Here is a 27,099-nt window from a genome sequence, read left to right on the forward strand (position 1 = left end):
AATTATCCATTCATTGCTTAGATCCTAATCTAAAAGGGAAGATCCATAAAGTACTTCACGCAAAAATTGGCGATTTTCAACCTACCCTCCCCCCCTTCGTCACGATTTTTGCAATGAACCTTTAACATTTTTGTATGGATCGTCACGCTGCTCTGAACTTCCCCTTCCCTCTAGAGGCGTGACGTACTTTGTGACGTGACGTACTAGTATAGATTTGTGGCACGGAATAGGAACGAAATAAATTTAAACCATGCTTGCTTGTAAAATTAAATTAAATTTAATTGGATATCGAGTGTATATTTATTTGTTATGATTAACTGTAATTTTACACGTAGCTGAATTTTCATTTGCTGTGAAGTTCATTTTGGTATGCAGTTTTCAATGGAGTTTACCGGCTTCTCAAATGCAATAGATGTTCACCTTCATATCATTAAAATATCCCAGGAGATAAACAAGTATTGCAACCTATGCTAGCGTTTTTAATGAGAGAAGAAGGGGAATGTGGGGTTTGAGTAAGATGCCTTCAGCGTCTATTTATAGATTCTCATGTTCACAGTCTCTGTCACAGAATATCGTTCCGGCCACTTAGGACCAAACACAGGAGTTATCAGGGTTTGTTCCCAAAATAGAATGAAAAAATCTCTCACTTATCATCTCTGTAAACAATTACGATATGTAGCATACCGCAAGAGACTTTTTTCGCAAGCTGTCATGATAAACAACTAATTCGGGGGGCTGCACCCCATGATACATTCGTTTTAAAAGGCTCCAAACGCGAGTGCACACTTGTTGATGACTTGTTTTACAAAGCTGTGCGAAAAAAATGGTCTCCAACACAAAATGCGCGAGAACAATGCGTTCAATCATCACTTCTCGGTGCCTATCTGGAATCGTAAATCGAACCCAGCCACTATCAGCATGGTCTTGCTTTGTAGCCGCGAATCTTATTGCACATCTTAGGATAGCCCTAAAAACTGAAGATTTTTTTTTTAAATAGTGAATAAGTCAATACGTGATCTCGTTAGTTTAAACTTTCTAATTAATGATTTGCTCACAAATGTTTTCAATCGTTTAGGATAATGGTATCGCAAATTTCCTAAGATCAGGTGTTCCGAAAATCCGGAACTGGGTTCTTATGTTCTGATACTAGACAATCAATGATATTTGAGCACATTTAGCTTGTCAATTTCGGCATTTCCACTTTATTTTCAATGGTTAGAAAATAGATGACTCGTTTTTGAATTTTTGAAACTCATTTGATACCCAAGACCCTTTTCTTCATTGAATCCACACGAGAGATTTTCGATTATTTTTTTTATTGAAATTTGTGTACATTGCTAATTGTTATTTACATCGATAGAAATCAACACTGATTTAAGAATCATTAGAGTTTTCGGTATTAGAGTTTTCGTAACCACATCCGAATGATTTATTTTGAGATTAATCCAGTTAGCATTACAATTTGTCGTTTTCAAACTAGAAAAATAACATGTACAGTACGCTAACGTTTAAAAATCACATCTTTCATTTTAATGATCACCCAGGTACAAAGTTGATAACACGAACAGTTTTGTTGATTCAGCTTCTTTTTGGTATTTCACTGGTCACTCATCACATTAGTAATATCCGTAATTGTGTCCGAAATTGTGTCCAAGATTGTATCCATATGATGGATACCCGTAATCATACCCATGGTACGGGTAGTATCCTCCATAATAGTTACCATATGATGATCGGGGCACGACGTAATAATTATGATTATAACCATATCCAAAAGTTTCTGCCTTTTCCAAATCATCCATGGCATCTCCTAAGCGTGCTCCGTTAATGGCTCGTTTGGTGTTTTTGTTTGCTTCCATTGGTTGGGCTACTGCCACTGCAAGGATAACGATCAGGCAAAAAATCTGGAAGCAAAGATTTTAGGATCATATTTAATGTCTATATTGAACTAAGAATTATCCCTATTATACCTTAATCATTTTGCAGATGGTTCTATTTTTTTGATAACCTAGACGAAGATGACTTCAGTAATATTTCTAGTAGTTGACTGATGGCCACCTGACGAATGCTTCCATATTTATACGGAAACCAACATCTGTCCAGCGAAAAGATAAACTGATTCTATTTCCCACAGAAAATGCGTTCGCACTTTGCCTCACGGCTTGGCTAGACAGTGAAGATCGCCACGCAGGATCCAGTTTACGAATAAAGTGAGCACCAGATGAATAATAATCAATCGCTCAGCTGTAAAATATTATTTATGCGAAAATTCTAGAAACACGTGCCCTAGATATAGATCCCATTGGCGCCAAAACGATTCGTTTTTTTGGATGGTTTAGCAGATTCACATTTACAAGTTTTTTGGATTCTTCCGGTTTGAAAGGAATTCGGAGCCGGATGTTGATTTATCTCAAAATTGTAGATTGTTCTTTTTTTTTAATGAATTAGCGTTTAAAAGTGTAATTCGATTTAGATTAATTTGATTGTTTGATGACGGGACTGACAGGAAGATATTAACAAGTTCTAGTATTTGATATAGCTTTGTAATCTCATTTTGGCACACCACTCAATCAAATAAATAAATCACCAAAAATGTGGGTATACTATTTCAGACACCTTTACACAAACTGCGCAATTTTTGATTGATATTTTTTGTTGAAATTCTTGAATATAAATCTCAGTGACGCGATACAATCAGGACTAGATTTCTAAAGTTAGGATTATTCGATTGGATGTCACATCCATACTTTTTCTGATTCGCTTTGAATCTCTGTTTTAATTCCTGTACATTCTTGTACATTCTCACCATGCTATGACGCAAATTTCATACCGCAACGGGTTTTCCCGTTCGTTTGAAGAAAGTAAGTGGTACGATATAAATATGGAAGTCGCCCTCAGCAGAGCATCAGTTATTCAGGAGCAAGGTTCGCAACACCAGATTTTTTCCAAACATCTTCATTCGTACAATACTCATTTCAAAATGATAAAGGTTTGTTATACTTCTGCAATCATTCGATTCATTGTTGAATAATCATTTCATTTAATATTTTCCAGATCATTTGCTTGTTCGTGGTTCTTGCAGTGGCAATGGCTCAACCAATGCCAGAAAGTAAAAGCGAAAAATCAGTGGCGCCAGTGAGCAGCGAAATGCAAGCAACAGAAGGGTCGGGAGATTTGGATAAAGCTGAAACATTTGGATTCGGTTACCACAAGCATTACTACGTTGCACCACGATTCTATGGAGGGTATTATGGCGGGTATTCGGGGGGATACTATCCTCACTATGGACACCATTATGGTGGATATTACCCGTATTCGCCTTATTATGGATATTCTCATTACTATTAGACTGATTTAACGCTGAATAAATGAATACAAATTAAAACCTCACCTAAACACCATTTAATAAAGTTCCGAAAGCTCTTATTGCAAGTACATACTTATTTTTGGGATGTTCAAGGAATTGCCTATACCCCATTTTAGTATGACGTATAATTAAAAAAAAACAAATTAATGATGCATTTCTCGCTTTAAAAAAAATTAATGAGAAAAATACATAAAAGAGGTCAAAGCTGCGCTGGAGATAGATTTAATTCTTCCCACCAATTCAAATTAATGCGTGTTTATTTAAATGCATTGCAGTAGTTTTTATAATCTAATATAATAATGCAGCAGTGATTTTTGAGAAAAATCTCGATATGGATATTTTTTTTGGGAAAAAGCGAAAAAAAGGTAGAGGGTTGTATCAAAGATACGACAGCGAATTGAACGTAGAATTAAGTATAGTGCGATAGAGGATACGAAATTTGATCATCAACAGTTCATGCATTTTCAAGCCGGATGACTAATAGCCGAAATGTAGGTAATTTACTGTTCAAGTGCAATTTCAACATTGTCTGGCGAAATTAAATTTTTCAATAATGAAATGCATTGAATCAATTGTTTACACTAGTTGTATAGAATCTTACAGAGTTTGCTGATCGATTCATACCAAAACTTCCGCATTCCGTTGAAAAACGGCTGAGTTATTGGCTCGTGCTTCCTGACCTCTTTTCGTGACGGTCACAAATTTGAAACTTTGGAATGACCAGGGGGATCTTACTGAAAACGTAATTCCTCGTCAATAAACAATGTTCTTCAAATAGCTCCGGAACGCAACTGCCGATCGGGCGAATTTTCAATATCAAAAAACTAGGCCGCTTAACGCGTTGAATGCAACCTGTTGCGACTTATTTCTTCTTCTTATTCTTCTTCTTTAATGGCTCTACATTCCAACTGAACCTTGGCCTGCTTTTCAACTTGCATTTCCTAAGTTATTAACTAAAAGGTTTTCTATGCCCGCTATTGCATAATTATGAATCTTGTGTGGCAAATACAATGGAAACATTATGCCCAGAGAGTCGACAATGTTTACAACCCAAAATCATCCTGACCTTTACTAACGGCGATAGAATCGCAATCGGCAAGCGACGGTGACAGTCGCGTCGTGTGCTCTTTTTTCGAGCCGAGCAATATGATGATGACGACGACGAGGCGGAGCTCAGGTGCCTACCCAAAACATTCGAATATAAAAGTCTGATTTTCAGTCAGTCAGATTTTAATTTCAAAGCAGAAACATCGACAATATACTGAGGGTCGTGGGTTCGAGTCCCATCGAAGGAAAGTGGTTACCTCCAATACATTTTTCAAATCAAAATCTTCCACATAATGTATATATTTACATCTGAGTTTTCTGAACATTGTAAATTAATGGCTAAGTTGTTCCAATACCCGGGGCAAAATGGTTCATTCAGGTGAGTGGCTCTGATTTTAAACCAATATCAGGCAAGTTCACACGTACAGCATTTTTCAAGTTTTTGTTTTCGATTTTTTTAAATAGGGGAAAATACCTATTCTTGGCAGTCTAAGACATTCACCAAATTGAATGATAAAAATAATCAATAATTACACTAAAAAACAGGTACAGTTTAACTGGTATACATTTGTATGCTCTTTCTTTTATGATTGGTATTCACTAAATATAGCAGCTTTTACCACAAACTCAGTAAATTTAATATAAAGTAACAGGTCAACGTTTCTTCTATTGGCATAGCAATTTCTATTATTAGCAATGAGTTTGCTCCCTTTAGCAACTAGACATGGAAGTAGAAAAGTGGTAATGTATTGGTGCCAAATGCTGTTTGTTATATCCTCCAGTAGTAAAATTCATTCATATTAATCGGTCAGCACGCTCATCTCGCTTCACTCAATTTTGGAACAAACTTTATTATTTATCAAAACTGGCTTAAAACAAAACATGAATTTTTAGCCTTGGCATCAATTTTATGTCATGTAGACAGATAGGCAAAAGCATTTAAACACATTGTAAAACAAATTTGACCCTTATGAAGCCAACAAAAAAAAAGACGTGAATGGCAGATAGGGTACTAGTGTATTCAGATATTGACATTTCCATAACTTTTACCATTTTCAACATATTTGAATAATGTTGGCCATTTTGGAGAAGGGAATTTATATGCTTTTTGTCCGCTGCCAAGATTTACATCTTTTGTCTTTGTAATGCCTTAGAGTCGTAAGCAAAGTCTATCAACCAGTTTCAAATATACAACTTGCTCTTTTTGGTGTCCTTACGTGATATGTTTGTTTCATAAAAAAAAATCTTGGTGGTTGTGTACAAGACACGACCGCCTGACGTAAACTACTTAAACCAAATCTATACACATAAAATTAATTTTTGTCTGTCTGCCCTTATAGATCACGAAACGGCATGAACATTTTGTATGTACAGGTTTTAGAACGATAAAGATTCTTATGATGGTATTAGACCCCTCATCTTCTGGAGGGGGGACTCCCATACAAATAAAGTACAAATTTCTGCTGTAATCAAAAATTAATCTAAAAAATGGAATCCAAATTTGCATATTTCGAATACTTCTTTTAAATAATGTAAAAAATATATAATTAATCAATTTTAGGTGAAACGAAGCTCGTCGGTTCTGGTAGTATAGTATATTAACAATATATTCTACCTCGTAAGTCGTCGTATGTTGAATAATGGGCAGCACTGTCCTATCCAGACGCTGGAGCCACCCCATTCTTACACTACGTTTCACAGTTGAATAATAGATAATACCCTAAAAGTAGGCAATTATTTATGGTTGAAATGCGCTATGTAGGAACGGGAATGGTTATGATTTTTTGTTGAGCTTGGAAAGTAATGAAGTTGCAAAAGGAAAACGGTCCTGTCAGCCAAATAAGGGTTAAAATACTATGGTGTTACTATCACTTTTGATATAATGCATGGTCTGCGTAAAAATATGAATAGAAGCATTTGTATTTTAACACTTTTTTTTAATAAATGCCATCGCCGGATATTTTGTTCGTATTTTTGCTAAAATCAACTCACATAGAATTGTGCGTGGTATCTCCTTAGCGTGTGTTTGATATGCTCACAAACACATTCTCTCGCTCTATTCCGAAGTGTGCTGCTGTCAAAGAAAACGAACAGTCCCGATTTTATTTAGTGAAACATAGAGCAAATATTGCTTAAATTTGCTTTTTGTGGTGATAATCAAGTGGTGATAAAGTGTAAAAAGTAGTTTACGTACTTAATTTGTCATGTCATACGCAATTAAGAGGAGAACAGGCGATCCAAAAAAGTAAGTAACAGTTTGCTTTTCGTGCGCTGCTTTCTTTGGCAATGCAATAATGGCAAGAATTTCGTAGGTGCAAATTTGTTTCGGTGATTAGCACATCAAATCTTGCTACTTTTACACAAACAACTTATTCAAATGAAAGCCTAGACTTGAAATTGTGTGATTGAATCAAGATTATGTTCATAAATAGTGTATGTTTGCTGGAAAACGCAAATATTGTTGAGGGTGCCAACAACTGTCGCACCCTGCCAATGCCGTATTCTACCCTAACTAAAGCATTTAAAAAAATGGGTTTGTTGGGAAATCTCCAAATCCCTGTTTTTTTTTAATCTAGGATCCAGACATACCGATTGTGCTACCAGCTCGTTCATATCAAGGCTAGAAAATGCTAAGAAAAATGTAATAGAGTGGGAGAATATAATGCTGGCTCATGAACAAACAAACTGAAAATGTCATAATTAAGTGGCTGATCCACTCGATCACACAGTGTTTGTTATTTGAGCCGCGGTTCATTTGAGAGACGCAGCTCAAATTTAGAGAGCCGTGGTTTGAACGATTTTTCTTACGAACATAGCGTGTGCTCAGCAGGTCTAGTGCAGAGGTCCGCGAATCCTCTGTGCTGCCGCTACGAAACCTCTGTGTTGCTGCTACTTCAGAATCTCAAGTGTATTGTTTTATTATTTCGGACTTTTTAGCTCGCCAGCTGTTGAAACTATACCAGTGGAGCTTACCGTCGGGATGACCGGAAGCTTCGCGGGTGTAGACCTGTGCGCCGATTGAAATTTTACTGGCGGCGTCACGCCGTTGATTATCGGCGGCGGTGACGCGGCGTGGGTCGGCGTGCATGTATTACAAGCATCAACAATTCTTCGGAATTTCTTCAGAAGTACTTCACGAGTTTGATGGGAAGTTCATAAAGAAATACCTCTAGACATTCCTCCAGTTATTTCTTCGGAAGTATCTCCAGGAATGCTTCCGAAAGTTCCTTTAGGATTTCGTTCGGAAGTTCCTCCACGATTTCGTCCTTAAGTTTCTCCAAGATTTTGCCCGGAAGTTTCTCCAGGATTTCGTCCGGAAGATCCTTCAGGATTTCGTCCGGAAGTTCTTCCAGGATTTCGTCCGGGAGTTTCTCCAGGATGTCGACCAAAACATCCTCCAGGATTTTATCCGGAAGATCCTCCAGGAGTTTCTCCGGAAGTTCCTCCAGGATTTCGTCCGAAAATTCCTTCAGAATTTTGTCCGGAAGTTCCTCTATAAATTTATCTGAAAGCTCCTCCTCGATCTCATGCGGAAGATCCTACAGGATTTCAACCAGAGTTTCCTCCAGGATTTTGTGTGGAAGTTCCTTCAGCATGTCGTCTGGAAGTTCCTCCAGGATTTCGTCCGGAAGTTCCTCAAAGATTTCATCCGGTAGTTCCTCCAGGCTTTCGTCCGGAAATTTCTCTAGGATTCCGTCCGGAACTTTCTCCAGGATTTCGTCCGAAAGTTCCTCCAGGAAATCATCCGGAAATTCTTCCAGGATTTCGTTCCTCCAGAACTTCGTCCGGAAGATCCTTCAGAATTTTCTCTGGAGATTCCTTCAAGATTTCGTCAGGAAATTTGTCTAGGATTCTGTCTGGAAGTTCCTCCAGGATTTCGTGTGGAAGTCTCTCCAGAATTTCATCCGGAAGTTTCTCTAAGTATTCTTTCATGAATTCCTACAACATTTTTTCAAAGTTTCTCCAGCAAGGCCCTTCAAGAATTTTCTTGAAAGTTTCTCTAGGAATTCTTTGATAACTTTTTCAGAGAGTTCGCCCGGAAGACCCTCAGATAATTACTTCGTAGATTTCTGCAGGAATTCTACCGAAAGTTCCTGAAGTAATTCCTTCCAAATCCCTTTAAAAATTTCTCTGTAGTTCAGATAGAACGTACACCAGTTTTCACTCAAGAATTTTTTTCTGAAATTCATTTCCGGAGGTCCTCCAGAAATTCTTCCAAGAACTCGTCATAAGCTAGTCCTAAAACTGTCCAGAAATTTCCCAAAACATTCTTCCAAAAAACTCCAGGAGAACTGTTTTGGAAATCTTCAGAAATTCCTCGGGAATGCACCTAAAAATTCCTTTGGAAATTATATATTTAATCTCCCTCGGCATCCCCCACAGAAACATTTGTAGAAATTCCTTCTGAAAATTCCTTCGACCCAAATTTCGCCCCTGATAATTCTTCCACTAATACTCCTGCCTTCTCTTCTTTGAGTTTCAACAGGAGTTTCCGCGGAAATTACTTTAAGAATACTATTATAAATTTCTCTGTAGATTCTCCAATAAATTGCTTCGGAAATAACTTCGGGTGGATTTCACGATGGGCTTCCAGAAGACATTTTCAAAGGAATAACCACAGAGGGGGCCCTCCTTAGCCATGCGGTAAGACGTGCGGCTACAAAGCAAGACCACGTTGAGGGTGGCTGGGTTCAAATCCCGGTGTCGCTCTAGGCAGTTTTCGGATTGGGAATTGTCTCGACTTCCCTGGGCATAGAAGTATCATCGTGTTAGCCTCATGATATACGAATGCAAAAATGGTAACTTGGCTTAGAAATGCAGTTAATAACTGTCGAAGTGCTTAATGAACACTAAGCTGCGAGGCGGCTCTGTCCCAGTGTGGGGATGTAATGCCAGTAAGAAGAAGAAGAACCACAGAGAAACAGTCGTCTCATTCAACACATGTTCCATCGTTTACCTTTTAACCGGTGGATTTAATTTTTTGTAGGTGGTCAATCGGCCACTGATGGCGCTTCGATCGATTTCGCTTGTGTTTGACGTTTGCGCACTACCGCCATTTGGATGCCGCTTGCCCACACATATTGAATTTAGCATTGGGCGATAATGTTTCCATGATGATGATTTTGATTGCATTTTGTTCTAAGTGAGACGGAAACTCTCATAAACAAGAAACTAGTTGGCTCAGCCGGCGTTGTCCTGCCTAGTAGGCAAAAATGTCCATGCCAAATTTCCATACGAATCGTACCTATGCGGATACAAACACAGACCATTTCTCGCTTAACTTTTCAAAAGGACCTAAGTAACATTTTTATCATGAATTAATTTGAATAGTGCAATCAACAGAACAACATGAAAGCTTTTGATTGCAGTACTCAAATTAATTCATGAAAAAAATGTTACTTAGGTCCTTTTGAAAAGTTAAGCGAGATTTCATTTCGATATTTTTTCTCTCTTTATCATCGAGAGTTTCAGCCCAAGGCTGATTCATCTTGTACTCATTTTCATATATAAAGATTAAAAAATCTTTATGGTTTTTCAAATTAAATTAAACTTCAACTAAACGGAATTTTGAAAGAAATTCATCATCCTTAAACTTCTGAAAAACAATGAAAAAAAATGATGTAAAATCATGGTGAACGCATGGTTGTTTGTTTAATTTTAATGGATTGAGCGACATTCTTACGGGTGACGTAAAAGAATCGCAAATCGTGAAAATGAAAAGATTTTGTCCATTTTGCAGCTTAGTAATTAATACCGTGCAAACTAAAAATTCGGACGCTTAAGCACTTTCTATAAACATCCTGTTTACTCACAGACGTCTCACTCAACACATGTTTCATTGTTTACTTTTTAACCGGTGGATAATTTTTTTGTAGGTGGTCAATCGGCCACTGATGCCGCTTTGATCGATTTCGCTTGTGTTTGATGTTTGCGCACTACCGCCATCTGGATGCCGCTTGTCCACACACATTGAATTTAGCATTGAGCGATAATTTTTCCATGACGATGATTTTGATTGCTTTTTTTCTAAGTGAGACGTCTGTTTCTCTGTGGTATTCATCTTTGATCTACGTATTTAATATGTGCACTATGTTGCGAAGAATGATTGTAATTTAGGAAAATGTCCGGCTGTTTTTTGATTCAAACCTCGAACACCGGCGAGGTTGGATTCATATTTCGGACACAAAGATTCTAACTTCGGACACCTGATTACACAGTACCGGGAATAACAATTGAAAACAATTCTCACTGCACAGCTCAGACTGTATTTTAATCATTTCGTCGCAGTTAGTGATGAACTTATTGTTATATAAAAAATCACTTTAGTAAAGACCAAAAAAAAAAAAATTTCGTCGCATTAATTTCAAGACAAAATTTTCAAAACGACTTATCTGCTTTTGTAAACAAAGATTCAAACGACGATTTGACGAATCTTTCGCCAAATCGTCGTTTGAATCTTTGTTTACAAAAGCAGATAAGTCGTTTTGAAAATTTTGTCTTGATTTAACATGTCTTAGGGAATACCCTAATGATTAAATGAAACATCTGAAAATTTTGTATGGATTGTCAGACTTTGCTTAACTCCCCCTCCCCCTCTAAGCGTTACGTAATTTGTGGACGCTTCCTTATTAGAATGTAACTATGCTAAAACAAGCTAAAACTTTAGTCCTAATGATCCAGCTTGATGAAACATTTCTATGAAATGTTTCAGAAAATTTCCCATACGAATTGAAGCGTCCGAGGTTTGAGTGTGTTTGAAATTTAATTATCCACAGTAACTATTGTCAGATTTTCTGGATATGATACACTGCGCGGCGTTTGTAATGTTCCCAAATGGGTACTTGCACAAAACTTCACGCGGCGAATGACTGTCGCGGCAAACGATACACCGCAATGCTATTCACCCATAAGAATCAAGTAAACGGGCTGCAGAAAGCGCGGCGGTACCTTTCATGAAGGGTTCGCCGCGTGCAATTTTGAGAAAATCAGGCAATAATATTGAATTGTAATACGTTCATAAATGTCCTACAAAAGATTATATGAGTTAGGCCATTTTTCCCCGTGGGCTCTTCCCTACTTGGAGATAGATAAATGCGGGGAAGGGCCATTTGGCCGAATACCGTTTGGCAGAATGCCATTTGGCCGAAGGCAACTAGGCCGACAGTTGTTTGGTCGGATATACCATTTGACCGAACAGACCATAAGGCCGAAAGTTGCATTTGGCCGAAAGAGTCATTTGACCGAAAAGGTCATTTGGCCAAAAAGGTCATTTGGCCGAATAGGTCATTTGGCCGAATAGGATATTTGGCCGAATAGGACTTTTGGCCGAATAGGACATTCGGCCGAATAGGATTCAAATGTTCTATTCGAATAAAAATTTTCTATTCGGCTAAATGCCCTATTCGACTAAATGTCCTATTCGGCCAATTGACCTTTTCGGCCAAATGACCTATTCGACCAAACGAGTGAGAATTGAGAAATGGGAAGTTAGAAATGAGAAAAGGGGAAGAACGAAGGGAGAAGCAAGACGGGATAAGAAAAAAAAAGGAGGATGGAAGAAGGAATAATAAAGAAGGAAGAAGGAAGAAGAAGAGGGAAATAGTAAGAAAGAAAAAAAAAGAAGGAAGAAGCATTTGGTCCTACAGTGGCGTAGCCATGGGGGTGGTTTTGGACATAAAACTGCCCCCAGAGACAAAATTTTTAGAAGAATTTTTTTTTCAAGTTAAAAAAATGTTCAGAAACACCCCCCTCCCAGACCGATTTTCTGGCTACGCCACTGGGTCCTACAGTTGTCCTTTGCTAAGGCTAACGCCACTTACCTATCTTATAATGAAGAGCTGTTGAACGGGAGCTATGATACGAAATTCGGCTTTTCTTGAAACCCGCAAGTTTCCAGAGGTGAATCTCCTGTAGGGTTTGGAGAAGTTTTGTTTCATAGAGTTTGGCTACGGTTTAAGGATTTGAGATGGTGGTGTCCAAGCAAATGGGATGGGATGTGTCCCCATTGTGTGGAATGTCACCTGTTTAAGTGTAGTTGGAGGGATTTTTTCTATGCTTGGTTATAACACTGACAGTGCGCCTTTCTTTGGGTGGCCGAAGAGCTTTACGCCGAGTTTTGATCGTCACTCAGGTGTCAGAGGAGATATTTTGGGAATCGAAGCTGGAGCACCGTTAATGAATGGCGTTAGTAATACGGCCATGAAAATGTTAGGAAACCATCGTTGAGAAGAACTAAGTCTGTCTTCTTTCAAACATTCCACAGGGCTTGTTCCGGCCCAGGTTTACCCCCAGATAGCATGGATTGAGAAGTAGGCATAATATCATCCACCTAGTTTTTGTCGCTGGATAGTTTTATAATATTTTCAGCCGTTCAGCCACATACCATACACAATGCTAGCAGGTCGATTTTGAGCGTCAATATTTCGAAGGAGTGACGAATGTTTTCTTCAAACTTTAAAGCTCCCACCGAGAGTTTGATTTTTAATGGCGGTTCAGATTTAGTTCGCATTTTAAAGAGCGATGGTTCAAGTAAATCTCAATCTTTGCGTTGATGTACGAAACATGCAGGGCGAATGAATCATTTGTTTGAGAAACTGCATGTATCCATTCGACACAATTTCGAGAAAACAACAAAAAAATCAGAAGGGTTATATACAAGATACGACCGCCCGACGTAAACTACGTAAAGCAGATCATAAGATAATAATTAATTTGCTTAGAGCTTAGAGTGATTGAAATTTTGACTTTTTCGCTCCCCTATGCTTGAACGATAACATTTGCTGTATTGATGACCCTCCTAAATTTTCAACCGAATTGGTTGTAATTTAACTGAGTACGAGCAGTTTGAAGTTTGTATGGAAATCGCCCCGTATGTGAAAGATCGTTTCGTGAGGCGGCTCATTAGCTATTTAGGGGGATATCCCCCAGCGCAGGACACCTCCCAATAGTCCCAATACCGGACACTTCTTAAAACGATACTTGCAGAGCTCCCTCCTTCAGCTTATTAAGTACAAAAGAAAGCTATTTAAAAGGGTTTTAACGGCATGAGATATCAGATCTTCATGTAAGCTTTGTACAAAATATGAAATTGAATAAAAATGTTTCGCGTTATTTAAGAAGGTTTGAACCAACAATGTTAAAATCAATCTAATGCATTCTGATTATGTGAAGATGGTCCATATTAGCCATATTTTAAATAATAATGATGATTTGTTAGATGTGCTATGTAATTGTGGTGTTCGGACATTGAGATTTTTCATAGCCATTTTTTACACCTGTTTTGTTACACTTACTTCAATTCAATTGTTTCTTCTTGCTGAGAAAGCCACAGAAATTAGCAGAAACAAAGAGGGCATTCAAAAAGGTGAGAATTTGGATTAGGATGTAAAAAAATTAGCTGAAGAGTCAAATAAGCTCTACTAACAATTTTTAATATTTACATCTTGAAGCACGTGAAAAATATGATTATTCTGAATGATGTCTTTACTCATGTAACAGGAACTTGGTCACATTTGAACAATATTTGAACATTTGATGCAATAGTGTCCGGTACTAGGAGACATTTTTCTGAACCGTGAAATTTTTCTCCAAAATTCATCGTCGTAAAACGTGTTCAAATGATCAAATATAGCTTGTATGAATCATCAATGGCCATATTTTATGTAAAAGGTATAAAAGGAAACATGTCCGGCACTGGAGGATCTCCCCCTAAATATAATCAACCCGAAGACTTCGAAGAATATTTCTTAATCTGTAAGACGGTTGTTGTTGCGAACCGATCGAACTTTCGTAAGCAAAGTTAAAAAGAAAACAAAAATGCTCATTATTGAAATGTTATTCTTTTACGTGCTCAATTGAATTTCCCACGATTTAATATTCTTAATAATTTTTCTTGCAAGCAGCAAATTGTTTCGCAACAAAAACGATTTATTCACTCGCTAAATTTCCTATGTTGCCAACGTACTCATATATTTTTAGATATTAATGAGCAACATTGCAAAACTTCAAATCGCGCGTCCTAAGTCAAATTACATACAAATCTGCTAAAAATTAAGGAAGTTCTATAAAGACAACTGATACCACCGTTAAAGCATAGGGGCAGAGATGCATTCTGAACAGAACATGAGCCAAGAGCGTGCCTTGGTGTTCTAAGTTTTGAACTCTGAACACAGTTCAATGTGCACTGGGTTGGTACGCAAGCAAAACGATCATGGTAACTAAGATTCCTTAGATTTGTAACTATGCAAAAACATACGAGCATGCTTGATTTCTATCCGTTAGATGCGCACGTGTTCCATTACTAGCCGAAAAATAAGTAGCATGCCGTCGCTTGAGTTTGTTTTCCTAGGATACAAGTTGCTAAGTTAGGTCAGTGCTCTTGAACAGTGTGCAGTGTTCAGAACTTTTTGAACACGAAAACGCGTTCTCGTGTTCAGATGCAACTCTGCATAGGGGAGCGAAAAAGTAAAAAATTGAACCACTATTATGAGCATGATTGACGTCACGGTTGTTACTCTGTTTCTGCCAGGCCAGATGTAATTACAAAGAGAACCAACAGATGATATTTAAGAATAATATTACCTTCAATGTGTACAAACGGGTGACCCAAATTTAAGTAATACCGGCGCCGACCGTTGGGGATGTTGGATATATGGGGTCAGGAGACAGCGCGGTTCGTTTTGGTAAACGTTTTGCCACGTGAAATTTGTAGTTTTTACGCAAATCATGTTTGATCGCACACCAATTCATTTGTGTTTCGAACAAAATTAGCGTAACTCGATATATGAAAATGGTTGGACATAACAATTAAAAAAAAACCCCGAATTTATTGGCCCTGACGAAAGCGAGAAAACAAAATGGGGGTCGGCTGATGCTTTTTTATTTCACCCAGCAAGGGATATGGGATATAGGACGTCAATTTTAAAATGCTTATTAAAGCGGTAAAACACATTTTAGCCGAAAATTGTTCATTTTTTGGGGTTAGAAATTTAATTTACTTTTATATAGGTAACACAAAAGTTGAATTATTTTGATTAAAAAAACATGTGCAGATAAGGAGCCTAACATGTAGTTTTTCAAAATTCTAACCCTATGTATATAAAAATTTTCAACATATCACTGTTATTAACATTTTAAAAGCATTTTAAAATATACTTCCTATACTTCACCATGCTGAAAAACAGTGATTTCACGCACACGTCCGTCGCCGCTAGATGGCAACAGCGCGGCTGCGTCAAAGCGAATTATTCCGCAGTGGTGATGATGCCTTTCCTTTTTCCGTCTGTTGTGTGACTTTTGCAGTGACTTTTTGAGGTGCTGCCTAATAATCAATTTTAATGATCACCTCTTGCTTACATCAACATGTCCAGCATCTGTAGCACTTTTTCATAAACACTACTTTTTTGCTCCGATCGCGGTCATTGCTCTGGTTCTATTGTTGTACTTTTTGTGCGAATCACCGCACAAAAGTAGAGCGCAAGAACCAACGGCACCATACGGCGGTCGTAACGAAAATCTGAAATTTTACTGAGTTGGTAAAGAATTGGAATTTTTAATGTTTTTACGTTGGTTATCAATAGTTCCAATTGCTGGAGAGTTTCCGATTCGATTGATAATAAAATCTCGAAAATCCATTGAAAGATAACGGAGCTATTAACGTTTGAAATCTTACATGATTTCGTGACGGTCTCGAATTTGGAAATTTTTATTTGCCACCCTGTATCTGAGTCTTCCCCTTAGACGTAGTTTACGTCAAAAATCTGTTTATGAACGATGTGGCACCGAATCTTTGGATTTCTTCGATACAGATCAATAGTTTTTGGCAAATCATTCTGAGACACTTCCAGTGCGAAAACTGTAAACTATACTCCAGAATTGCTCTTTAAAGTGTGTGCACATATGTAGTTTCTGAAACAAACGAAAAAAAAAAAATAAATTCCTGAACAAACTTTTTTTTCGTATTTTTTCCAGAATATTTATTTTTGGACGAGTATTCGGAATATACAAAAATCTATTGTTGGCCAAAAATGTTACATAAGCAGTTTCTCAAACAAACGATTCCAAAGTAGTATTTACTAGGGCGAGAGGGAGCATATTTATATCTCAGCAGCATTCCAACCGAGTTAATCGATTTTGGGTACATGGTTAGTAGTTGTAGTGATGTACAAAACATTTAATTATCTAATTGTAATACAACTGTTAATACAAGGTTTTCATACCCACCCCTTCCCTCTTATGTCACACTTTTGTATGAAGCTTTTAAAATTATTGTATGGATCGTCAATGAAAAAAAAAATGAAAAAGAATCGTCACACTTTACTGAAAACCCCTAGTCCCCTCTAAACGTTGCGTAGTTTTTGGACGCTTAGGTATAAAACGAGATATTTTTTGGTTATTTCTGGCCTTTGGATTTATTGAATCACTTACTGAGTTGATTCCACACAAAAGTTCATAAGAACCGATTTGTAAAGTTGTGGTAATTGCAGTACACCGAGAAAAGCAGAAAACCTCACTGCCTAAAAGCGAACCCAGTGCAGTGTATGAATAATACGTTCCTCATGCATATTATTCTAATTGATAAAAAATGCTGCTCCAATATAGAAACCTGTTATTCAGTTTACGATGCTAAATAGTCTTAAATGTAAATTTTTCAAAAATGTAATTTAATAATTCACACGGCAATTTGATAGGGCAAATGATCCGATAGTCGTGGGTGTTCCTTTAGTTGCGGTAGTGTTGTTTTCACAAAATCTACCTATTTAATGGAACGTACACACGGTCAAGCAGTTCGACCAACATTGACTCCACCTCTCGTTTATTCAAACATCCATCAAGTTTTACCAACAGCGGCACGAACAATCAATTTATTCGACCAACAACATCACACACGAACGACCGAAACGCCAACTTGAGCACCAACCAACAAAAAATATATGGGGGTTTGTGCAACTTCACTACAAATGCTCAAACATGTTCGGCGAACCTTGACTCCACCCCCGACAACTCAAACCAAAATCAAACCGTTTTAATTTTTTCCAACCGAGCCGCCAACTGTCAAATGGTTGTTCGAACAACTTCACACACGTTCAAACAATGCAGCAACCGAAGCGTTTTCTGGGGGGTGGAGTCAATGTTCGTCGAACTGCTTGACTGGTGTGTACGTTGCTTAACGCAGCAACCCATATAGTCAATCAAACTGTTGTCCTGTCATTAGCTGAAATAACGGAAAACGGTTTGGATTTCCCTCAAAATCGGTAAATAATCAATGAAATACATGATCTTTTTCTCGACTTTGCTCCAATAGTTGCGGTAGTGTTCCCATAGCTACGAATCCCATATAAAAGCAATGGGATTCGCAACTATAGGAACATGAATTAAAAAATATCGCAACTATTGGAACACTACACCAATAATTGGAGGTATCATTTTAGGCAACAACGATGCTGGAATTGCGAAAATTTTCTTTTGAAGCATAATTAGTGACTATTCGTTTGCATATTTGAGGTAGGTGAAATGAAGTATGGGCTTGGTGTAAACCGACAAATAGTGAGAGAACGTCCTTAGTTCCTCCACTATTGGGTTTTTTACCCTACCGTAAAAAAACAAAAACAGCGCTCCATTCAAAGTCAAGGTTTGTAGTATGCTCGTATAGTAGTCCACAAACCGGATAGCGCATCGAATGGAAACCGGACCGGCAAGTTGTGCAGGTCCCATACGTTGTCGTGAATTATGAATCACGCCCACGGTGGGTGTGGGCACAGTCCAATCTAATTTGACGTCACAGATGACGCTATGAAAATAATTACCTGATAACAGATATGTGTTTAATTCGGCATGATTATGGGTGCTTCAGAGATACTCTTTTTAAAACAATTTTCTTTCATTAAAGGTTTACAACATAAAAATAATTTGTTCATACGAATTTATTGCAATTACGAATTGAAGAGAGAAAGTTATGACCATCCTAGATACTCACATTTTGCATCATTGTTATATCTCATCAAACATATTTTTAAAAATAATAAGAATAAGGATTCTGATAAAATGGCTGCTGCATGTATGCGTACGGGTTGTACTGATTAAATCCCCGATAGATGAAGTCGTTGTTGTAGTACGGGTTCATGATGTTATAGTAGCGAGGCTGATATCCATACCAATAAGTTTCAGACTTTTCCATATCGTCGTTGTTGACGGACGTTGGTGATCTTGCAGGCCTTCTGTTATCTCGCACAGCAGTTGAAAAGGGATTTCCTTTAACGATTTCGCATGTAGCGAGAACAAACCCAATTACCAGTATAGTTACAAGTGTTATCTGTAACGACAATAGAAGTTTCTAAATTTAGAGATTACGTTTGTGTATCACGTCGCTTACCTTCGTCATAGTGGCAATTTATTTATTTTCACAAGAACTCTGCAACTGATGCTTTTGGAGAACGCTTGTGTTCGGTACTGATAACTCCAGACTTTGTTTACCTCTCTTTTATATGCTACAAGCTGACACGTAACTTTAGTTAGAATTTTTAAAATATTTTACATCAATTGTCACCTTCTGACTCAAAACTATGCTTGCAAAATAATTTAAGCCGAAAATACAGGAACTAATTACATGCCTCATAAAGGGGAGCTATAGTTAACTCGAACTAACAAGAGGAAGGAATGGCGTGAGCATAAGATGCTATTTACCACCGAAATAAACAAAGATATTAGTGCTAATGAGACACTGGCTTACTCAAGGTCAAGGTACCAGGCGATCAATGGAAGGCTACAATGAGTGCGTACGCCCCTGTTGTATGTTTCTCGACGTTGTGATTCATTTGCTCTACTTAGTAACGTTTATTGTAGAAAATTAAGGTTCAGTCATTTATGGGTGATAATGAATCCAGGGGATAAGCATTAGGTCATACTCTCGCAAATAGTCTGAGAATCTGAAGTCTAAACGATATTTTATTGATAAATCTTTTGTCTTGTTCCTAAGTACATCGATTCCTAGAGGTTTTCAGTTACAGAAACCCATTCATCCTATTTCGCGCTGAATTCAATTCTTGGTGTACCGAAAGGCTATATGCTCTCTCTTAAGGTGATTATACAATCAAGCCATGTGGTGAATTTCAAATTCACCACACGGTTTTCTACTCCTAATATCAGAAGTTCAAATCTAGCGTAATAATTTTCGTTCAATGCTGAAATTAAAGTCGATTGTTTAGCATGAGTAAGCAAACCATCTACGGATGTTTCATCCCCGTGGGCGTTGTGGTTCTCTAAATCCGTGCTCTTGAAAAATCACCAGAAAAAGCACGTGGTTTCCAAGATGGCCGGTTTGTGGATTTGTTGTATTACCACCTTAATAGGAATCTCGCGGTGCAGACTGATGAGATGAGTAAGACAATCGTAAAAGAATGATGAGAATTGTTAAGAAGACGTACGAGAACCAGCTTCTTGAACTTGCTGTTCCCATGATTCCCTGATCGCGGAATTCGATATGTTAACCAAAAAAAAAAACACGTACCTCCCAACGTGTGATTTGGTTTAGGTTTTCCTTAATACAAATTGCACAAATGATAGCATACTTTTACAATTATTTAATTCTCAGATTTGATGGAATTTACCTAACAAGTTTAGTCATAATAAGTTCATGCACTAGTGCTTAAATGTATTATGTGTCTCCATATGTTTGTATGCTTATTGGTTATGTATATTTAATAGGGGAGAACAGTGCAAAACGCACCCGTAGAACAAAACGGTCCAACTCATAAAATCAGTCATATATTTTTTGGTAAGACATTAAATTCTTGATAGAAAAATTATTTTGAGCTTTTTAGTGGAATGTCTTCACTTGTCATAAGACGAGTTTATACCATCATTAATTCCACCATTAATTGATGACAGATACGTATTTCGACAACAGTAATTCGTACTTGACTCGACGAAACGAGTCAAGTACGAGACACTGAAGACGGCCTTACTGTTGAGGTCGAAATACGTATCTGTCAAGATACAATTAAGTGGTGGAATTCAATGGGATGGTATAAACTCGTCTTATGACAAGTGATTAAATTCTTATCATTACCATTCAATATTAGATATTCATTATCGAGATGTAGCGCAAAGATTGAGAAAAATCATTTGATTTTCAGGGAAAACCAACAATGTGTGGTTCTTCCAACTTTTTTTTTCTTATTGGCATTACATCCCCACACTGGGACAGAGCCGCCTCGCAGCTTAGTGTTCATTAAGCACTTCCACAGTTATTAACTGCGTGGTTTCTAAGCCAAGTTACCATTTTTCCATTTGTTTATCATAACACGATGATACTTTTATGCATAGGGAAGTCGAGACAATTTCCAATCCGAAAATTGCTTAGACCGGCACCTGGAATAGAACCCAGCCACCCTCAGCATGGTCTTGCTTTGTAGCTGCGCGTCTTACCGCATGGCTAAGGAGGGTTCTTCCAACTTACCCGTAAGATTTTCTTCAATCAAAAGCTTACAAACAACGTTCGCCATTTCGGCACCAACATTTCAAAAGGGCGAATCTGCTTTTGTAAACAAGACCATGCTCATGGAGGACCAACGTACACTTGGTGTTTTCGAAAGGAAAGTGCTGCGTACCAGCTACGGTGGGGTGCAGATGGCAGACGATACGTGGAGGAGGAGAATGAACCACGAGTTGCATTAGCTGTTGGAGTTCAAGCAGGACCACTTGTTTCTCAATGAGTTACAGCAACTGTGATGTGACTTATTAAAGCTCTGAATTATACACAGCGCCTCGTACGTTTTACTGCTTTGTAACACAAAAAGGGCAAGAGACGGAGTATATTTGCAACATCTTGAGGCGACAATGAAAATAAAAACACGAAAACCAACTGGGAATCGAACCATGAACCTTTAGATTTGCAACCTTTCACTCTAGCCCCGAATGTAATATTTCCCCAAATGTTTAGGGGGTCTGAATCGTTTTCCTTTTCCAAAATTTTCCTTTTGAAATTTCAAAAGCTTTCCGTAAAAAACTAAAAAGAATTTTCAGGGAAAATTTCTAAGAATTTGTCGCAGAAACCCAAAAAAATTTCTTCGAAACTCAGAAAATTTTCCCGTTTAAAACTCGAGTAGAACATTCTGGAAAATTTTCCAATTCTGAAGAATTTTCACGAAAATAAAAAAAATCCGTTCAAATTGCGAACAATTTCTTGTGTAAATGTGAATTCTAGACAATTTTCTTTGAAATTACCAAGGATTTTAAAATAAAAAATCTTTGAACGGGAAAGATCTTTTGGCCAAAAGCCGCAAGGCCGAAAGTTGTTTGGCTGAATGGCCAAAAATAAGTTTGCAATTGTACGTGTATTGTATATGACGCGAAACATTTGCAAGATCCGGGTTACTTTGTTCTATTTTGGACGGTTCGTAAGTAAATTAATGAATGTATTTTAATAATTTTGCGACAATATATAATAGATTGCTTGTATAGCCACCCACGATTTGTACAATCACATTTGCTATGCTATGCTAATTCTGAAAATTGAACCGCGAAAATTTCAAAGAATTTCTCGTAGGTAGTTCTTCCGAATAATTAGCCTAGGAAATATTCAAAGAATTTCTCGTGAAAGTTTCAGACTTGAACTTGATGAATAAAATAAATGAAAATGAAGTGAAAATTTATGACAAACGCCGCTGCCGACAATTTTCGGACCGGCACACACCTCTACCCCCATTATAACCATATTTCGCGTAGATGCATTCACCGGAGCCATATTCACATTTCCCTTTTGCGACCAAATTGGCCACTTTATAGGAATTCCCGAATATATCCATTTGTTTAATGCAACGTACACACCAGTCAAGCAGTTTGACGAACATTGACTCCGCCCCCAAGAAAACGCTTCGGTTGCTGCTTTGTTTGAACGTGTGTGAAGTTGTTCGAACAACCATTTGACAGTTGGCGGCTCGGTTGGAAAAAATTAAAACGGTTTGATTTTGGTTTGAGTTGTCGGGGGTGGAGTCAAGGTTCGTCGAACATGTTTGAGCATTTGTAGTGAAGTTGCTCAAACCTCCATATATTTTTGATGGTTGGTGGTCAAGTTGGCGTTTCGGTCGTTCGTGTGTGATATTGTTAGTCGAATAAATTGATTGTTCGTGTCGCTGTTGGTAAAACTTGATGGATGTTTGAATAAACGAGAGGTGGAGTCAATGTTGGTCAAACTGCTTGACCGTGTGTACGTTCCATAACACTTTTACAAATGAATTAGTTTTCAGCTGCGGTTTGCATGAAGTGGAATAGCATTTGTTTTGATTTGTTTTAGCAGCCACGTGCTCGCACAACAGAGTTTCCTTAAGAAGCATGTGAAATTAAGTCACATTGAATTGAAATATCAATGGTTTTATTATTTACATCATAGAAACTTAAAATTATAATCTGGTACACATTCTATTACCAAATTTTACATTCAATGGTGAATTCCGCTATGGCTAATTTTCATAATATTTAGCTATGTAGCTCCGTTGAGTGAATTACGTAACACATAATTTTGAGAAGAAATATTTTAAGCTCTTTTTAGTGAAATGTATTCAACCGTCTAAGACGAGTTAAGTATTCTCCATTCAATTCCACCAATTATTTCGATATCTTTGCAGATACGTATTTCGACCACAACTGTGTGGTCGAAATACGTATCTGCAAAGATATCGAAATAATTGGTGGAATTAAATGGAGAATACTTAACTCGTCTTAGACGGTTGACATAATTTTGAGTTTCGCTTCTCAGACAAATCTAAAAGGCTTTCAACCAGGGAATCATTTTTTTTTATGCGTTTGCGAAACAAGCGACAAAAGAGACCCAACGACAAAGCTTTGTTTTTGTCGGAAATAATAATGACAAGGATCCGAAAAAAATTGTCAGCAACAAACAAGAAGAAAATTTTTTGCTAACTTTTCAACCCGTTATTTTTTCATTATCGGTGCAGCAAATTTCGGTTCTATGCTATCATAGTTTCTACTTTTATGGAAATATTCGAGAATCTAACTCTGATCACAAAAATAGCATCATATTCTCGGAAATATCAAAGCATGCAAGGCAAATGATTCTTGTCATATTGTGTTTGGATTCTGATAAAGGCTTGTTACGTGGTGCGTTTGTCAGTAACAAACTATGTTGATGACAAAGGGTGTATTGTTAGGCGTTGCTCGAATATTGATTCCCTGCTTTCAACAATGTTTATGAATTCACGATCCGGATTATTTCTAGAAATGCCCACATCTTTGCAAGAATGTTGACATATTCCAAGGAAATTAATATGAACTATCACAGCGTTCCAAAAATTCTTAGGAATTATCTGTAATACATACCAGAGCCTAAAATATTCATCTTCATGAAGAAACTTCGGTCCGAATTTTGACAAACATCGCATGAATATTCAAAACATAGAATGACATAGTCAGACGACTACTCCACCAACTCATTCATTCGACTGTCACTGAGTGTGCCTACTATGTGCAGAAAAAACATAATTAGCATTGTTTATGTTGATGTTTACCGTTGAAAGTGCTTCGCGGATGAAAATCGGATTCAATCCTGTGTGATAAATCACTTTACTCATTTGAAACGTGTTTAGATTTTAGATTATTTATCAATTTGCAAAATGTCCATAAATATTCAATGACTAATATTCAAATGAATATTGACTGTCCAGAGCCGACTATGAATGTATCTGAAAGTGTACTGACAATTGAAGAAAGGGGGACTTTACCAAAAAATTTCGATTATTTTACACTCTGATGCATACGGACTTTCAGTTTTAGAATCTACTGATATTGAAAGCTCATTAATTTTTTAAAATATTGAGGTTGAATTATTTTTTCAATGAAAATGTTGTTTATTATATTTCTTTCTATAATAAAAAAGAGACGCCTAACAATGGTTTCGCCAAGCACGAGTGGCCATGAATCGGCTCTAACTGTCTTATTCAAAGAAAACGTCAACTTCTGAAGATTGGATAAACCTTACACAAATTTCAATGATGGAAGTATGTTCACATATCTTTCAATCGGAATTCATGTTAGCGATTCTAATTCAAAAGAAATGTAATTGTAATTCGACTGTTAAATCGTTGGTAAAAGTATTCTGGTCTTTTTATAATTTATATAGGTATACAATAAAACCCAATGAAAATAATAAAAAAAAATCATCAAACAGCTGGAACAAATTTGTCCTAAAACTTAGAAAGAGGAATATACATCATCAGCTAATTACGTTTGGAGACAATCTTGAACGACGGAAGACAAAAAAACTTAAAGCTGCCGTTATTTCAAAAAGCGAATCTTCAAACGATACTCTGTTTGGTAGTTATCACAATTGTAGAGATCGACTGTGAATTTTGTAGTTCGATTTTCGGAGTGGCTTTCAGTCGTGAATAAGAGCGTTGAAAATTTTATTTCATCGTCGACGTAATCGCCCATCCTCCGGCTGCAGAACACCCCCTATAGTGTGATAAAAAATAGTGTGATAAAACATTCGGGGAAATGGCAGGAGAGAAATGAGTAAAAAGATTATTTCTCCGAATGGACATTTTCTCAAACCATTTTTTTTAATTTCAATTCTACGGTAACGTTAATTATTTGTGCAAAGATTGGAAACCCAAATCATTCAGATCCTCTTCTTGAGACCTAGGAATGCATCTTCTCTTCATATTGATACGAAAGTTTCGGACATAGCTTAATAAGAGTTTTCATATAATATCGTTTTTATGGTGGAGATAGTGCAGTTCTCGTGCAACTATTTAGGGAACTAGATGCTAATTTTTCGTTACATGTAGTGAATTGAATTTAACTGTAAAACTAATAAGTCTGCACTACTTTTACCAAAAGTATTGTGGGTATCCATAATAGTACCGTGGGTAGTATCCATAGTAATAACGTGGGTAGTATCGATAATATCCATAGCCATAGGATTCAGCACCTTCTAAATTTTCTTTTTTAACGTCATCGGCGACCGCAACGGGTCCGACAGTTTGTGGCAATACGTCCTCTTGCACTGGTACGTGCTCCACTTGAACGGCTTGATCTAGATCCGTTGGGTAGGCACTGATAACTGCCACTACTGCCAGCACGACAACAATAAGCTGGAAAAGATTGTAATAAGAAATTCTCAAGTCAGATCTGTAGGTACGCAATAAGATTAAATTCGATAGTTACTTTCAACATTATGAGGCGTTGGATTTGTTTTGTATTTATTCACAGAACGATAGGACTCGCTCACCGATGGAGACTATAGCCAAATGATAAGTACCAGTCGATATTTATACCGCAGGTCCTGGAGATGGGCACTCTTGAATCCCCAATGCATACCACTACATCACTATCTAATGGTGCGTGTGTTAAAAATGCATCCTCCGAAAGCCGCAGACCGAACATAAACACAGACAAAAGTACCTAAGGGATGAAACGCAGGTGAACACGACATTGCTATACATTGGAATAGGGGTTCCGACAGTTTGCAGTGTGACGGATCATTGTTATGCTTACAATGTGGTAAAATGAAAATTCATCACATTAACATATGCTTGAGTAAGTAAGTAAGTAAGTAAGTAAGTAAGTAAGTAAGTAAGTAAGTAAGTAAGTAAGTAAGTAAAGTGAAGTAAGTGAGTGTAAGTGAAAGTGAAGTAAGTGAAAGTGGTAAGTAAGTAAGTAAGTAGTAAGTGGTAAGTGTAAGTAAGTAAGTAAAGTGAGTGAGTAAGTAAGTGGTAAGTAAGTGTAAAGTAAGTAAGTAAGTAAGTAAGTAAGTGGTGGTAAGTAAGTAAGTAAGTGGGTGGTGGGTAAGTGGGTGGTGGGTGGTGGGTGGTGGTGGGTGGGTGGGTGGGTGGGTGGTGGGTGGTGGGTGGGGTGGGTGGTGGGTGGGTGGGTGGGTGGTGGGTGGTGGGTGGTGGTGGGTGGTGGGTGGTGGGTGGTGGTGGGTGGGTGGGTGGGTGGTGGTGGGTGGGTGGGTGGGTGGGTGGGTGGGGTGGGTGGGTGGGGTGGGTGGGTGGGTGGGTGGGTGGGTGGGTGGGTGGGTGGGTGGGTGGGTGGGTGGGTGGGTGGGTGGGGTGGGTGGGGTGGGTGGGTGGGGTGGGTGGGTGGGGTGGGTGGGTGGGTGGGTGGGGTGGGTGGGTGGGTGGGGTGGGTGGGTGGGGTGGGTGGGTGGGTGGGGTGGGTGGGTGGGTGGGGTGGGTGGGTGGGTGGGTGGGTGGGTGGGTGGGTGGGTGGGTGGGGTGGGTGGGTGGGGTGGGTGGGTGGGGGTGGGTGGGTGGGTGGGTGGGTGGGGTGGGGTGGGGTGGGTGGGTGGGTGGGTGGGGTGGGGTGGGTGGGTGGGTGGGGTGGGTGGGGTGGGGTGGGTGGGGTGGGTGGGTGGGTGGGGTGGGGTGGGTGGGGTGGGTGGGGTGGGTTGGGTGGGTGGGTGGGTGGGGTGGGTGGGTGGGGTTGGTGGGTGGGTGGGTGGGTGGGAGGGTGGGTGGTGTGGGGTGGGGTGGGTGGGGTGGGTGGGTGGGTTGGGTTGGGGTGGGTGGGGTGGGATAATCATAGTAATAATAAGTCATAATAATAAGTAAAAAAAATAAAATAATAAGTAAATAAATAAATAAATAAGTAAATAAATAATAAGTAAATAAGTAAATAAGTAAGTAAGTAAGTAAGTAAATAAGTAAATAAATGTAAAGTAAATAAGT

General features: G+C 38.2%; 3 protein-coding genes across 3 annotated transcripts; 1 reads left to right on the top strand and 2 right to left on the bottom strand.

Moving 5' to 3' along the window:
- Positions 1–1,299: 1,299 nt before the first annotated feature.
- LOC134215322 (prisilkin-39-like) lies at positions 1,300–2,123 on the bottom strand. The gene is made up of 2 exons (XM_062694536.1): positions 1,971–2,123; positions 1,300–1,904 (listed from the first exon to the last, which is right to left on the bottom strand). Exons 1-2 carry the CDS (start codon positions 1,977–1,979, stop codon positions 1,617–1,619), a joined length of 297 nt encoding a protein of 98 aa, XP_062550520.1. The 5' UTR covers positions 1,980–2,123; the 3' UTR covers positions 1,300–1,616.
- A 707-nt stretch (positions 2,124–2,830) lies between these two features.
- On the top strand, positions 2,831–3,390 carry LOC134215321 (protein suex-1-like). The gene is made up of 2 exons (XM_062694534.1): positions 2,831–2,989; positions 3,055–3,390. Exons 1-2 carry the CDS (start codon positions 2,882–2,884, stop codon positions 3,346–3,348), a joined length of 402 nt encoding a protein of 133 aa, XP_062550518.1. The 5' UTR covers positions 2,831–2,881; the 3' UTR covers positions 3,349–3,390.
- A 14,928-nt stretch (positions 3,391–18,318) lies between these two features.
- On the bottom strand, positions 18,319–18,914 carry LOC134215323 (uncharacterized). The gene is made up of 2 exons (XM_062694537.1): positions 18,786–18,914; positions 18,319–18,725 (listed from the first exon to the last, which is right to left on the bottom strand). Exons 1-2 carry the CDS (start codon positions 18,792–18,794, stop codon positions 18,426–18,428), a joined length of 309 nt encoding a protein of 102 aa, XP_062550521.1. The 5' UTR covers positions 18,795–18,914; the 3' UTR covers positions 18,319–18,425.
- Between the last annotated feature and the right edge of the window lie 8,185 nt (positions 18,915–27,099).

Source organism: Armigeres subalbatus, chromosome 2 (genome assembly GCF_024139115.2).
Source record: "Armigeres subalbatus isolate Guangzhou_Male chromosome 2, GZ_Asu_2, whole genome shotgun sequence".
NCBI lineage: Eukaryota > Metazoa > Arthropoda > Insecta > Diptera > Culicidae > Armigeres > Armigeres subalbatus.